Source organism: Carassius auratus, chromosome 3 (genome assembly GCF_003368295.1).
Source record: "Carassius auratus strain Wakin chromosome 3, ASM336829v1, whole genome shotgun sequence".
Lineage (NCBI taxonomy): Eukaryota > Metazoa > Chordata > Actinopteri > Cypriniformes > Cyprinidae > Carassius > Carassius auratus.
This window is the reverse complement of record NC_039245.1, coordinates 5,156,022-5,171,545: the sequence shown is the minus strand read 5'-3', so window position 1 is coordinate 5,171,545 and position 15,524 is coordinate 5,156,022. Positions and strand designations below refer to the sequence as shown.

General features: G+C 37.6%; 2 protein-coding genes across 4 annotated transcripts; both read right to left on the bottom strand.

The window, feature by feature from the left end:
- Positions 1–57: 57 nt before the first annotated feature.
- Positions 58–4,721, bottom strand: LOC113044469 (homeobox protein Hox-B8a-like). 3 transcript variants are annotated; one of them, XM_026204506.1, is made up of 3 exons: positions 4,592–4,721; positions 1,817–2,643; positions 58–1,034 (listed from the first exon to the last, which is right to left on the bottom strand). In XM_026204506.1, exons 2-3 carry the CDS (start codon positions 2,238–2,240, stop codon positions 718–720), a joined length of 741 nt encoding a protein of 246 aa, XP_026060291.1. In that variant the 5' UTR covers positions 2,241–2,643; positions 4,592–4,721; the 3' UTR covers positions 58–717. The 3 variants fall into 3 exon arrangements, with proteins under 3 accessions (XP_026060291.1, XP_026060282.1, XP_026060299.1); XM_026204497.1 differs by having other exon boundaries at positions 1,817–2,708; positions 4,592–4,711; XM_026204514.1 differs by lacking the exon at positions 4,592–4,721 and having other exon boundaries at positions 58–1,031; positions 1,817–4,260.
- Positions 4,722–7,883: 3,162 nt separating this feature from the next.
- Positions 7,884–13,862, bottom strand: LOC113044465 (homeobox protein Hox-B9a). The gene is made up of 2 exons (XM_026204482.1): positions 12,050–13,862; positions 7,884–9,727 (listed from the first exon to the last, which is right to left on the bottom strand). The coding sequence occupies exons 1-2, from the start codon at positions 12,561–12,563 to the stop codon at positions 9,492–9,494; spliced, it is 750 nt and encodes a 249-aa protein (XP_026060267.1). The 5' UTR covers positions 12,564–13,862; the 3' UTR covers positions 7,884–9,491.
- Positions 13,863–15,524: the final 1,662 nt, after the last annotated feature.

Below are 15,524 nucleotides of genomic sequence, written 5' to 3'. Positions count from 1 at the left end.
TTCAGTAAATGTGAACGACAACGATTTGAATCGTAGTAAACCATGGGTCACATGACATAATTTTCAAATTGCTTTTTTATTGTTTATTCATTTTTATAATCCACTGTGCGCATGCTTGCCCCATGAAAGGAAGACAACAAAAATTACCATCGATTTAAGAAGAAACCAAAGACGTGTAAAAAGAGATCCTACGGCATAAATAGGCAGTTTCATGTTGTTGGAAGTCATTAATTTCTACGTCATCATCATAACATATAAGTGAGAACAGTTAAAAGTGCACCATTGAACTTAAAAACTATACAGCTGCCAAGGTAATTGTTAATGACAATATCCTAACAATAGAAACTTAAGTTTCACGATAATTATTTCACAAAGAAAGGAGACTAGCTTTAACACTATCATACTCTCTGAAGAACAGTTAAAAAGTAGAAATGCCTCTTGTCCTTCGTCTTCCTGAAGTTCTGTGGTCACCACATTAAGTTTATAGTCATATAGTCCAGGTCATTTTTATGCGTCTTCCTTGAGTGAAAGATGTAACCACTCAATTTGATTAAAATGTCTCTGTGAGACAGACCTTCCATGCAAACACTGTTATTCTCTTCATCATTGTATGTTTTATTTTCCCTATTTATTCTTTGCCGTCTTGATTGACTGACACACGTACACACACTCTCTCTCTCTCTCACACACACACACACCCACGCGCGCGCATCCGCTCTAGATTTGTTTTGCCTTGTCGCAGTCTTCGCCGGCTGACTGTGTCCCGGAAGCCTGTTCTTTCTCTCGTTTCTCATTTTCGATCTGCTCTTGTTCAGACTTGCTGCTTGGAAACTTGTCCTTGTTGTTTTCCTTTTTCCATTTCATGCGACGGTTTTGAAACCAGATTTTGACCTGTCGTTCTGTCAGTCCCAAAGCGTGTGATACTTCAATCCGTCGCTTGCGTGTTAGGTAGGGATTGAAGAGAAACTCTTTCTCGAGCTCCAGTGTCTGATAGCGGCTGTAGGTCTGGCGGCCTCGCCTCCGTCCGGCAGCTACTGGCAATAAACAAGTTCACAAATGTTAGACAGAGCTCACAATAAGCGCCAAATCCTAATTTTATCAATCAAGTTCGAATATATTTGTGGACCAACATTGCACAAAGGCAATTTCCATGCGAAATGAACATCTACAGTATACACAATCGCGATACATTATAGTTTATGGGTAGGCTTTTACTGTAGCCTACATGAAGACTCCCCACAGCCTAACGCAGGAATTCATGTAAAAGCTAATATATGTACCACAACACTAATAGACAATAATGAGCAACACTAACCTCACAGTAAATCGTCAAAAAGCAGTCTATACCAGGCCTATTTCACATTTTCAAAGGATTAGGCATAGCCATAATTGGCATAATCATTGTAAAACGACCACTGTGTACTGAAATAAACCCAGGGCTCACTGTAAGTCGTTAAAGGCTGCAGTAAAACGTTGACCTGGGTGAGAGAAGTGAGAGATCAGCTGTGGGGCAAAGTCTCACACATGGAAACAGCAAGAAGAGAAGGGGCTTTTCTCTCGCCCCCTTCTTCCTCTCTCCCACTCTCCCGGGTTTCTATGGCAGGGTCATTAAACTGTAAAGTGATTCACAAGTTCTGAACACCATAAAACAATAAAAACGGCTATTGTCTCCCCTCCTCTCGAGCACACAGGAAATGCTATTCTAAAACCTAAATAGTACTGAGATTTTTTTCCCGTGTGGCTAACCCTGGTTTATGTCACTTATACAGAAACACACAACGCGAGATGACCGGCTATTCTGTCTACTGAGGCTCACCTTGAGGTCGCATCCAGGGGAACAGCTGTGTGGGCGACGGACTCTGCTCTGTGTTGTCCGTCTCGTCGCCGATGCCCCCCGTGGCGAGCTTGCAATCGCTATACTGAACCAAGTCGGCGTCTTGAGCCCCGAAAAGCGTTTGCCTCTGGAGAGCATCATAACCGTAGAAGTTACCCGGCTCGCCGTGACAAGTTACTGCGCAGGGACTCTGCTGGTAAGGAGCTGCGGAGAGCGTGGATGCGCCGTGGTGATAAAACTCCTGAATCTGAGGGGCATGCTGGAAAGTGGCCCCGGTGCCTGGACCGTACACGACGGTGGGTCTCGTCCCTAGGTCCTGAGCAAATCCGCACTCGTAATAGTTTGGCCGCAGAGTGTCTCCACTTTTGTACTTAGTGAAGAGAGAGTTGACGAAATACGAGCTCATCTTTTGATGTTGTTGTTGGTGCTGATTTTGTTGAAGAGTTTGCGTTTGAATGTCTTTATATGCAGCGCAGAATCTTCAGAGAGTTGTCAGTTTCACAGTTACTGAGGTAACAAACTATACAGCAGTCAAGCCTTGATTTCCAATAACTGAACGGTTTGGGTTTGTATACCTTTGTTAAATCAACTTGTCTAAAGCTTCCATATAGGCATGTTCCCACTGTAGAATTCCAGCATCACAGTTCCGGTGAAGGGTGCCAGTTCCCAACCAGTTTTCTATGATTTACTCGGCGGCAAATGAGCAGTTTCATATTTTGCTGTGTGCTTTCACCATCATTTGCATCTTCTATCGGATCTTCATTCCATTGGTTTTTCGCATCCCTACACGGACACCTCTCTGTGCGATTCTGATAAGAAGGGAGTGAGAGAATGAAAACGAGAAAAGGAGAAAGCGAGTTAGAGAGAGAGAGAGCTGAGAGGGAGAGAGCGCGAGGGAGCAGGAGAGAGAAGGGGGGCCAAGGGAGAGAGAGGAGGGGGAAATATGCACATTAATATGTTCAAGCGGGTAAGTTAATGAGAAATCTGCCGCTTTGCATCAGATCAAGTGCATAGCCTCTGTTCCTCCCCCCACTCAACTTCTCCACTCCAAACCCCCTTTGAAAGATTTATTTTTCATCACAGACAATCTGAAGTGATGCATATTTAGTCGTTAATTTCCAAATCTCTAATGAGGTCTAGCCTCCTTTTTTTTTCAAATGTCAGGGTCAAGACGGCCAATCTTAAAAAAGTACAAGATTTAATTGGCATCAGTTTAAATGTTTTACATTCTATAAACCTTATAAGCACGCCTAAACTTACAAAATCATCCTCTGCATGGCGCGCGCGTCGAAAATTAGCGAGGTGGTCATATTTAATATTCTGATAATTGTATTTATATAAATATAGTTACAAAGATGTGAGGATGTTGAAATTGACCCGCACGTCAGGTGTAATGGCAAATGTGGTTTAAAAAAATATAAGATGTAATAAACGCCCCTACTGTTTGTTGTTGACGTAGTGCATCTAAAACTGTTAGGTTTTTATTGGGTTCCAGGTAAATGCTTCAACCCCGATTTTATCCATGCAGAAATACTAAGTCATTTAATTGTCATTTTCATTTTTGTTTTCCATACATCCTGCCATTGTGTTTAGCACGAGTAAATCGGTTATAACTGCCTTGAAAATCTGAGAAGGGGAAAAGTAGACTACCGTGCAAGATATATATTCTAATTTTAAAAATGACTGAAATTATTTAAAATCAATGAATAAACAAACCATATGTTTTACGTGCTTGTAGCAGTTTAAAATGTTTCTGGATTCCTTATGGAACTCTAATTATAAAATTATTATAGATTTATTTAGCTAACTTTTCATATTTTCTAAATATCTAAGATGTTGCCCTTTTTACTTTAAAATATGCTTAGCTTATACACTGAATAAAACTGCTCGTTTAACGCACAAAAAGTTATATTTTTTTTATCTTTTTGACACATATGATCTAATTCCCTTGCTTGTCATTTTACAACTCATTTGAGTCTATAATAAATTACTGCCGAGGATTTGAAAGCAATGTCTTTCCAAAATTCATCACCTCATTGTGACGAATCCTCTTGAAGCTTTATGTTCACTACATGAGGGGGAATAATCTTAAGCGGTATTCTTGCTCTGCTCGTATTAAATGTTTTTCTCTTAACAAGCACAAGGAGTTCACAATGTGTATGCATTTTTTCTTGCGTTTGACTAGCGTTGGTTAGACCAGTTAAGCTTATTATTCGGATCTAGTAAAACCTAGAACATCGTAAAATATAATGCATCTAAGCATGACGGACATTCTGCAGTAGATATTTTCTGTGAATTGACTGTACATTACATGAATATGTGAGTATATAGTTAGTGAATTTAATAATAAAAAGTATGGTGTCAGAGAGCGTCATATTGTTGTATGTTTTTTTTTTTTTTTTTTGCTTTTTCTACAATTTCCCTGCAATAGCAGTGATCAAATAATGTATTTTTGTTGTTGTTGTTGTTTTTTTTATGTGAATAAAACATTTGCTTACCCAAGTTTTGTGTGGTGACTTTAAATCTTATTTAGTCATATAATCATTCTATTACCATTTAAAACAATAATTGAATTATCAAAAACGTGTGAGTCTCATATAGCCTACAATAGAGCAAATAATAAAGTGCACTGAATTAATTTATTTTAACATTGCTCTAATAACTTAAAAAACCGAACTGAAAACGTTTAATAATGATTAAAACAGAATTACAAAAATACATTATTAATCATTATATCCTAAGTCTGAGGAGGCCTACCTTAACATTTAAAGACACATTCAAAAGAAGATGTTTCTCAGGATCTTTATCACATAGATTAAGAATCTTCTGTAGTTAATGTGCTTCGTCTTTTTCGAAAGCTCCACTGTAACGGAGGTAAACTGTATGAACCTTACTTCAGTCAAGTGTAACACTGCACATGTCGCAAATGTTTTGGCCCCAGTGTTTCCGGTTTGGGGGTGGAAGGTGGTCAGCCAGTCACTTTTTGATGGAACAACATTGCCATCAAGCGGCAATTGTGTGTTACTCCATGAGCAAATTCAGACGTAATGAGACGGAAGTTCAAAAGCTAATGGTTCTATAAACAACGGACATCAAAACAGAATGAGCGAATTAACAGCTCAGTAAGTGCAAATTCAATGATGTTGAGTAGCCTACTTCTTTTCATTCTCTATAACAAGAAATCAATTTAAAACCGACCCTTGTAGGATCTAGTCTTGTGTGTTTTTAATCATATCTAGAAAAGTAATCTGCGTAGGGTTGGAACACTAACGCTAAGGTTAACCATTAAAAGCAATGAAAGTAAGTAGTTGTTTTATTCCGTCTTACTAGTTTTTTGTTCATATGTTTAACAGTATTGAGCTTAACATCTAGAATGAGGCTAAAATAGAATTACATCTGTCCATGATATGTAATTTTTATTTTATATTATTTATTTTACAGCACAACTAAAGGATATTTTTACCTCTACCATTACCAAACCTACTGATGCTGTTACTACTATTAATAACAACAGTTACAACAACAACTGACTAATAGCTGATTTTAGATGACTTTCACGAATTATTTTTATTTGCATACACAATGTTAAAAAAATTATATATATATATATATATATATATATATATATATAGATAGATAGATAGATAGATAGATAGATAGATAGATAGATAGATAGATAGATAGATAGATAGATAGATATATTCAGGCCTCAAAATAACATTTCCATGCACAAATAGCTACATCCCTTTTTTATTTGGGTTCTATTTTGGTTCTTGTGCATTATTGTATCACTAGCATCACTACAATAATACAATCATTATCATTATTATGTGGACTTTCCTTTTGTTAGTTGTCAGTACTGACAGTACTGACAGGCTTTAAGCTTATGGCCACACAATATATATAAGAATATTCTAGAAATGTTAATATCTATCTCATTCATATATATATTATATATTTATTTATACATATATATTAGAGAGATATTAACATTTCTATTTATTCAAAAGCTTTATTTCATTATTATTCACATCACTGATGATGTGGGTAGTTATATTACTCTATACAACACCAAACTACACACCACGACATGACCATAACTTTTAATGTATTTTTGCACTATCCATTAAAGCAGCTATAAACACAATAAACTGAACTCTATAGTTGTGAAATTTACTGTAATGTGTGGTTTTGATTTTGAGGGAATTTAATATTTTTTCTTTAGCAAACGGCCTTTGTATCACCATGGCACAATCGGATGTGTATCCACAAAATGTCGAAGGGGAGCCCGCTCCAAAAGGCTGTAAACATATTAGCGTTGGTCATCGCAGACGTCTCGCCAGAAATCCTTTTTGTGGCAGTTTATGGCCCGCTATAAGAGCTGTAGTGCGTTCGGAAATGGAACAAAGGGTGGGCGTCGATTGAATTGGACTCAGGGCTCTCGTGTGGAAGTCCCGATCTCACCCATCCCGACCCCCTACTCTGTAAGGAATCTGGACGATGAAAGAACAAACGCTGTACACAATAAACGACAAATGTGAGAAAGGGGAAGAAAAAAAACAGGCTCCCCCAACAGAGACACAGTGTTTACGCAAATCATTTTGCCTTACAGTTATTAGAATCCTGAAACGTTTTTCACATTTTCTTCCATTTTTCTTTTTATCGCGGAGTGTTTGCTTTACAGCCATTTAGTTCTTAACCTTCACAAATTTATACCCTATAAAGTTTTATTACAGTCATATTATTTTATTGCGGCACACCACATTGAATTTCTTTCTCTTTTTTTATGACAGTCGACTTCCCATTTCCTTCGAACATCGAGCGTACATCCTTTCTGCAGTTTGTTTCCTTTCAAAACACCAAAATAAAGGGCGTTAATGGTGTGGCAGGACCCAAAATATCTTCTCAGCCCTAGAATCACCAAGGCAGACTTATGCTGAATTAATATGTGACGAAGGCTGATTTCGCACCCACATCTGCGAGCCAGGACAACTGGCAATGTCTTCAAAAATATTTAATTGTTACAATCTGTTGAATGCAGAACTTTTTTAAGCTGTCTTCTTTATATTTGCATTTGCGTCAATTGCAAAATGGGTAGGACATTGGCTGTCTATATTTGTAGTCAAATCATTGTATTCTTAATTTTATTATTAGGCTATTATTATTATTATTATTGCTATAAAACTGCATGTGAATGGCCATATTTACCATTGCATTTGACAGTGCACATTTCATCTGCTAACAGTGGGCCTCGCGTCTTACATTATTGAGAGTCTAACTTCAGAGCCTGAAACATTTACACCTTATCCCTTTTAGTTTGCATAATTTATCATGCATCGCCTCTGCAGGCAAAATATCCTTCTTGACTCTTGATGCATAGCTTGCATCTGGAGGATGCGGTATAGCCAAATATAACACCACAAATATCGTAAGGGAATCAAATAATACGTTAAGAAGAGAGCCAAAGTAAAGATGTGTCATGGTTATTCTTCTTTCCACATGTGAGCTGCACGTTTCTTCATTCCGATTCAAGATGAATGCTCGAGCGCCCGATAACATATTTACAACATATGATTCTCATTATAAAATGCAGTAAGCATTAAAGCAGAGTAGCATGTCCTTCGCTGAAGCACAAAAGAACGAGATAAAGTTTGGGCTGGTTTACAATCAAAAAACATAAAGGGCAATTATTGTGCCAAATCGGGGAAAGAGGTGACGTGCTAAATAAATAAATAAATAAATACAGGCTGCATACATAAGCTGACATACATAAAAACCAGCAAGGCTTTAATTTCACCAATTAGTCAATGTGTCCGGCTAGTATCGATGACACAAAGACATATCATGCACAGCCATATATATTTATATTAATTATATTAATTACATGATGATTTTTTTGATTCCGAGAGACTTTTGTTGCAGTAATACATCAGGCTGTGCACTCATTTAAAGAGAGAGAGAGAGGTTACATTTTAAATCATATTGTATTTGGGTTACTTTCACCAACCTGCCTATTAGCTCTGTCCATAGAAATGACAATACCTGTGTGTGTGGTCTACATGTAAACTTTAATGAGTCCAGCATCAACAGTGCAATAGCACAGATTAACAATACAACAAAACAATAACACAAAAAGAGACAGAGCAGTCGCGTAAAAAATCTATTTAGAGCTTGCGTTGCGAGTTAAAGTCTGGTGTTGTAATTATTTTTATTTTAATAAATGTACAGAATTTAATAAATGCGTGCGTGTGTGTGTGTGTGTGCGTCTGTGTGTGTGTGTGTGTGTGTGTGTGTGTGTGTGTGTGTGTGTGTGTGTGTGTGTGTGTGTGTGTGTGTGTGTGACTGGACGTGCGTCAAAGACATTGGGAAAAGTTTATGGAGTGATTGACATCTGAAGGTGGCGGCGCTCGATTTCCGTAAAGTCAAATCACAAAAACATAAAAAACAAATCTCTAATCCAGCAGAGCAATATGAATGAACGAGCAAATACAGCAAAACATCACTGACAACGGACATGATTCTGGACATATAGCCTACATGGAACCTGTAAACAAAATAAAAGGTTACGTGGATCAGCTCATTCAAGTATGAATTATCTTATGAAATTCTTTTTACAACATATAAAACATTCAATTAAAAAGAAATAAAACCCCTATTAACGTTTTTACAATAAATTAAAACAACAATCCTTAGACCGCACATAAAACAGCTTCGAATTAATACTAACTTTTCAATAACACATACATAAGAAAACTACACAATACGTGGCATGCGCACATTTATGTAAACAACTGCGACCGAATCTGTATTAAAGGTTGTTATACATTTCAGCACGAATTGACTCTATAGGGTTACTGGCACGCTGCAAATACACTCGGAACCTGCACTCTAAATTTCAAAATGATTATTTTGGGATAACTGAACAAAAAATAGTAGGTAAAACAACTAATTTCATTCGTGTTTAATTACTTCAGTTTGATACTTGATTTTGTCCCCAAATTATACAAACATTATTGAACGAAACTATAATAGAAGCTATAAAGAAAATTATTATTTAGAAATTATTATTATTACTACTTCTACTACTACTACTATTAGTACATTTGAATCAACCAAGACAAGGCTTTATTCCGCTATAATAATAATAATAATAATAATAATTTTGTAAAAGTGAGCTCACGTCTTTAGCAAATACGTGAACCTATTTTACAGATAAGCAAAACTTCCCTTGTATATTGAATGAGGCGTATGTTTTGTTAAATACATTTTGTATCAGCACGTCTATGACGAAAGGAATGATGAAAAATGCAGAATTATAGAGATCAACTTTATGAAAAGCACAATATTTCAGCTGCTCTTAGCCTGTTGAAACCAGTTCCTTATCACCTGTTTATTTCCTGGTGAAGTGTTTCTTTCACACAAGTCATAAAATGCAATAAAAGAAGAGAGAGAGATGGCAAGACGTTTTCCCCTTCCTCTGCATCATCTCACTTCTTCCTTGTTCTCTATATGTTGAACGCTGTCCAGTCCTATGGAAAATGGTGTGTGGATGCGCGTGTGCGTTTTCTTTATGACGCAGCAACACATTCTTGCATCAGCTTCCAGATTTAAAATACTTTTTGTAAACGGCTTGAACGCCTCGCACCAGTCTGCGTTATTATTCTTTGGGCTGGTCCTTATTCATTTTCTTCATTTTCATCCTTCTGTTCTGGAACCATATTTTGACTTGTCGCTCTGTCAAGTTCAGCAGGCGAGCTACCTCGTGTCTCCGGTCTCGGGTGAGGTACATATTGAACAGAAATTCCTTCTCTAGCTCCAAGGTCTGATATTTCGTGTATGGACATCGCTTCTTCCGGGATGATCGAGCGTGTAACCAGTTGGCAGATGGGTCGTCTGCAAATGACAGTCAAAAACAAGAAGAGTAGATCATAATATTAGTACAGATCCCAACATGAAACACATTTCAAAATGCACTCAAAGTTACAGCCTTAACGAAGACGATGAATATTATTAAAACAAAGTGCTTTAGGGGGCCATCACTTACAAATGCATGAAAACCAACGCTATGATTTATGAAAACAAGGCAATTTTAAAGTATTAACTTGAGACGCAGTAATACAGTTCTATACTTAAACTGTACCACCACTTTGTACAAGAGGCAACCTAAATTCACCTGTGATAATTCATGTCATTCATCTCCCTGAAAAGGAGAATGTGCAAGCACTGGATAATATAAAGTTTTCTTTAAAGAGAAGAAAAATAATAAGAAGAAAAGGGCTGAGGGGAAAGAAAGGTTTAATTTGGAACTCTGCAGGGAGTTTAACCATACTGGAATGCACTGCAAAATGAGGTCACATGTGACATGAGATTATCTCCTTTTTAGGGAGAAATGTGGGATGAATTACGGAGGAAGAGCATCTCTAACGAGGCGTCTTCTCCCTCAGTGGTTTGGTCGGGAATGCAGATGGGAGGCTGAAAAATGTCCGTTGTGCTGACTTTTGTTAACATGCACACGGAGAAGCTGAATGTTACAGCGACTCGAGATTCACTGTGATGACGAAACTGATGTCACCTGTGCATACCTTCTGTACCTGCGTGGGTTAAATGACGTCAAGGGAACGATTCTATAATGGTGGTGCTTCGTGCTCTCTTAAAGTATTTGCATGGAAAACGTTCAACGTTTGGTACATTACTTCACTTTTCAGGGGCTCAGGCAGTTTGATTGTGTATGCTAGTAGGTTAGAAAAGGCCACGTTTTTATAGTTGTTTCTCATCTATGCGTGCAACTCCATCGCTTCTGCCTCAAGACATAGGTACTCTTCAGTTGTACATCTGCTTTCTAAGATAGGCTATCCCAAATCGCAATTGTATTTTTATAGTGATGGAATGAGATACACGCATCTAAAATTATTAATGCGCTTGTCATGTCAAGTACAGGCCTCACGGACACATCTATACACCTTGTGACAAAGACAATGGACTTCTGAGCTTAGGACGCTTATTATTGCATAAACGTATGTTTGGACTGAATCGTATTTTACTCTGATAATTTAGTTTTAACGCAACACATCCCAAAGAGCTCATGTACGATTAATGGGGATGTTGGCTCCTCTGATAACTTAATAGACTTGAGACCTATAACTTTTTCCTTCTCATGGGCAGCCATGAGCACAAAGCGGGACGTGTTGTTAACTCCCAACAACATCATTGCCTTTGCCTACAGTTTATTCTGGACTGCCGCCCGGGGTAGCACATTGGGGATTTCTGTCGCACACAATTCCATTAGTACGCAGTGCTGCTGACTATTTCACGGATTAAAATCAATGGCCTTTTCAAATTCATTGCGACAAAATCGAAAACGACCGTTGAACAAATCCCTAAGATTTTAGCTGCTTTTTTGAACTTGTTGGAATACTTTAGCAATAAACAATTTTACGGCTATGAGCTGGAATTATGTGGATTATAGCTACTCTGCACCGGCTCAAACCCACTCTTGAGGGAGCTCAAGAACAGGCAAGATCAGGGGAAAACATACAGATTTATCATTAAAAACATATTTATGTAATATTACAATTATTTTGTGGTTTTCAAACTATACCTTCACCCCTGGGAAATAGTCAATAATATGTTCGCATAAATAGAATAAGATAAATAAATTAGAGATGCAGATGAAAAGCATATAAACGTTATAATGTTTTTGATAACCAGTTTTGCTACTAAACATAAGACCAACATTTGCACTATTTAGTATACCTAAGAGACAATTTGGGGAGTCATTGCACAAAAAGCTGTTTACTGCCGACCTCAAACTGGCTAGTGCACTAAAGTGCACTGACGCGCAAATAAGGGTCTCTAACAGTGACAGAAAGAGAAAGAGTCTAGGCTACTAAAAGTTACTAAAGAATGTAATAAACGCAAATAACATGATTTGGGGAAATAAAAGCATGTTTTATTAACGTGTGAATCTACGTTACTTCAAATGGGCAGATCAAAACGGTCGCCAGCAATGCTATGAGCATAGCATGGTTAAATCATACATATTTGGGTATATACACATACTCGGATTAAAAACCTTACATGCTAGCCAAAACTGGAGAATGTTACATGATCATACTTGGCTGCGTGAGGTATCTGCTGCCCTCCGTTGCTTTGTTCTAGTTTTATGACAGCATTAAACGCTTTACAGAGTGTTCACTTCCTAGGTTTATAACTTACTTTGATCCGGTCCCTCTTTGTCCTCGCTGGCTTCGCATATGTCCTTATTGTCTTCAAACCCAGCGCTGTGAGCAGAATTCATCTCCCGTGCTGTAGAAGACTCCAAGATGTACTCATGCTGCCCGACTAGTTTCGGTGGTTCCCCGAGATGTCCCAGGAGCGGCTCCATCTTGACCTGTCCCTGACCGGGCAGAGGTTCTGCTCTCGGAGCGCAGTCGAGCCATGTGCGGAGGTATCGAGTATCCGTTGAAGGCACTGGCTGCGTCGGTATGTACGGATGGTAGACCGCTGGTAAGCCACTGGACGCGTGGGAACTGAATGGACTCCACGACGAACTGAACACTGGAGGCTTGGGCTGGAAGCTACAAGAGGGGAACTCGGGATGCTCGCCGGGTCCCGGTTGTCTAGCACTGGAGTACTGTACATTGGAGAAGCGGGACGCGTTCGGATCTTCTCCTTCATGACTTATAATAGAATCGACATAGTAGTTGCTTAGAGTTCCAGAAATGGACATTCTCGGACATTATATAACGTACTGTTCATTAAAGGGAAAACATGTACAATAGAAATGTGCTTTACTCCCCTCTTCACGGTACTCCTCTCTACTCGCTCGCCAACGAAATAGAGCCGGGCTGCTGTGGCGTGCGCTCCGAGCGAAGTGATTGGTCAGACTTTTTTCGCGAGCCTGATAAAGCGTCAATGGGGTGTAAATCAATCCGCCAAGAGGCTGTACGGAGCTCTCCTCCTCTTGAGCTCTCTATATTTCTCATCTAAATAAATTGTCTTGTTTATGCAATATGCAAAATGGGAATGTGTCCATATATCTCTTCAGATATCTACAAGCAGTCGGGAAAATGTCAACTTAAATTATGAAAGGTTTTGACATTATATTAAGGGGCAGTATATGCAGGGCAGTGACCCACAATAATAAGTGAGAGAACATTTTCGTCTATTATCTGATGTGGCATTATATCGTGATCTGTACAGTATAAGAGTCCTGAATGGGAGGTTGACAATAACTATTTAATAAAGGCAATTTATGGAGATCTTTAACAGGACTTTGAAAGGTATCACAAAAACCAAGTGACGTCTGCATATAAAGTTTACTCAACCGATTTTTTTTCTCCCTAAACTGTTGTTATACCCCCACGTGTTTAAACCTCCGAGGAGGCAAACCTCTTCCTTCGTGGGGTAATAGGAGTACGTTGAGATAATGAACAGGTTTATTGGGAAATTAACAGTCATTTTCCTTAACGAGGGCATTAAACACCACCGTGCGACAATCCTCTTGTATTTATAGAAGAAACTACATGAACTTTTTTGGTCGTTTAATACTATTATAAAATACTACATCAGGCAGCTTTGATTTTTATAGGCCTGATATACTGCCTGTGGCGAGGACCGTGGACGACTCCAGTGTAGTGTTCAATCCAGTCGCTCATTTCACACACACAAAAAAATAAGATTCTTTTTTTCTTCTATTTTATTACTTTATTTAAATACACACCAGTCAATTATACTCTTTCTGCAACATTTTGCAACAGATATTCAGAATTACGCATGCAAAAAGTCCAATGTTTCAGAAAGGATTCCACTGTCTGTGGTGAATGTCTTGGACCATCAGTGTTATACAATATATCTGTGATTTCAGCGCTTGCTGTGTGTTGGCCGTGCCCAATAAATAGTTGCTGCTTAACATACAAGAATAAATCGAGCCTGTGATGCTATTGTGCCTCAGCTATATAAAGGTGGCAAATCATTTTTTCTACACACAAAAAAAGTACAGGTACTGTGGAGTTAACTGTAAAAAGATAGATAATGCAACCGTCTTCATTCATTGTGACTTCAGATAGCCCAGCTTCGTGCTAATTTGATCAACTACACTCGTAACCATACGTAAACAGAGCACGTTTCATAATAAGATACATTTGTGCAATAAGTTGTGCAACAGAATCTCTAAAACTTCTAAAATGTTAATTACACCAGGAAGAGGCTAAATGCTTAAATCACAACCTAGCCATTTTAAAAGGCATTTAACAACACCCTGTAAAAATCAACCCGTGGTCGGTGCGTTACTTCACGTTATGAATTAAAATATATCTGCCTCGAGTGTCTTATGTTGGTACTACACAGAGAAAAGAGAAGATAATCCAAAAATGTGTATTGAAAGCTACACTTTAATCCTCCACTGTAATCGATTTGGATCATATTTCTACTATGAATAAGAGCATAGCGGAACATAAAGGCTATGAAGCTAGTCAAATGTATGACGTGATAGTCTTAAAAAAAGGAGGCATACCGTCACGCCTTAGCTAAGCATTTATTTTAGTAGTGAAACCTTTGTTTAGAGAAGCTGGCTAATGTTTGCAGTATGTGACCACTATTTATTATTATTATTATTATTATTATTATTATTATTATTATTGTTACATATTCCTGTTAATAAAGAATCAACACCTCTTGTAAGCAAATAAAATTAAATTCAAACAAGTATTAATCACAATGAAGCATCTCAGCACACGTATCAAATAAATAACAAGAATAATGTAATTTTTGACTATTTTGAATATCGTTATAAGGTTAGGTTCCGTTATTTTGTCATACAATTACAAATAGACTTACTCAAAAAGCATCAACAACAAAGATGTGTATGTGCTCTGCTGTCAAAACTCTTCAAGGCAAAGTTTAAGATGCCTTAATATCAGCACCGTTTCATAACTGTTTGTAACTCTCGTTTAATGCAGTGTAGAAGAGTGGACCTTCACTGGAAGGTTAAACTGCACCTCTCACCTTCAATATGGAGAGTTTCTTGTATGGTCTAGTAATAGATAGTTGAAATCATAATTTACATGTTGCAAGCATTTGTGTAGGACATTTTTCATATTGCAAGCAATGCATAACCTTATTCTTATGGATAAAACTTTCTAAAACTACAATTTGGTAATAGTTTTTGCTGGTATACCAATGATTTCAGCAATGCATATTGACTGATTGTCCGAATATTGTTATTATTTTAAATAATCAACAAATGCAGTTTTAAGTTTTATACATATTTTTTTTTTCCTACTGCTCTAATGAATTATCTTAGAAAAATATCACAGTTAATCAAATTTATCACATGATAAAGCATTTATGACAGAAATTATGTTGTGGATTTGCCATTAATTGTGGAATTTTATCGATAAAACTATATTTCAGTGTGAGGCTAAAAATATGCGAACACACACACACACACACACACACACACAAGTTAAACAAGAGAGAAAGCAGTCGCTCAGTGCACAGTACACAATTAAACCAACTACAACGGATGAGATCAAAAGAAACGACGTTTTTTCAGAGATCTGGTGTTTGTTGTAATATTTTTTTATGATAATATGAACAATTTCTGTTTGTATAATATAGTAGGCAAAAATGTACAGGTGATCACAATTGATTTACATTGAATGTCCTAAAACTAAAGCATTTAGATATT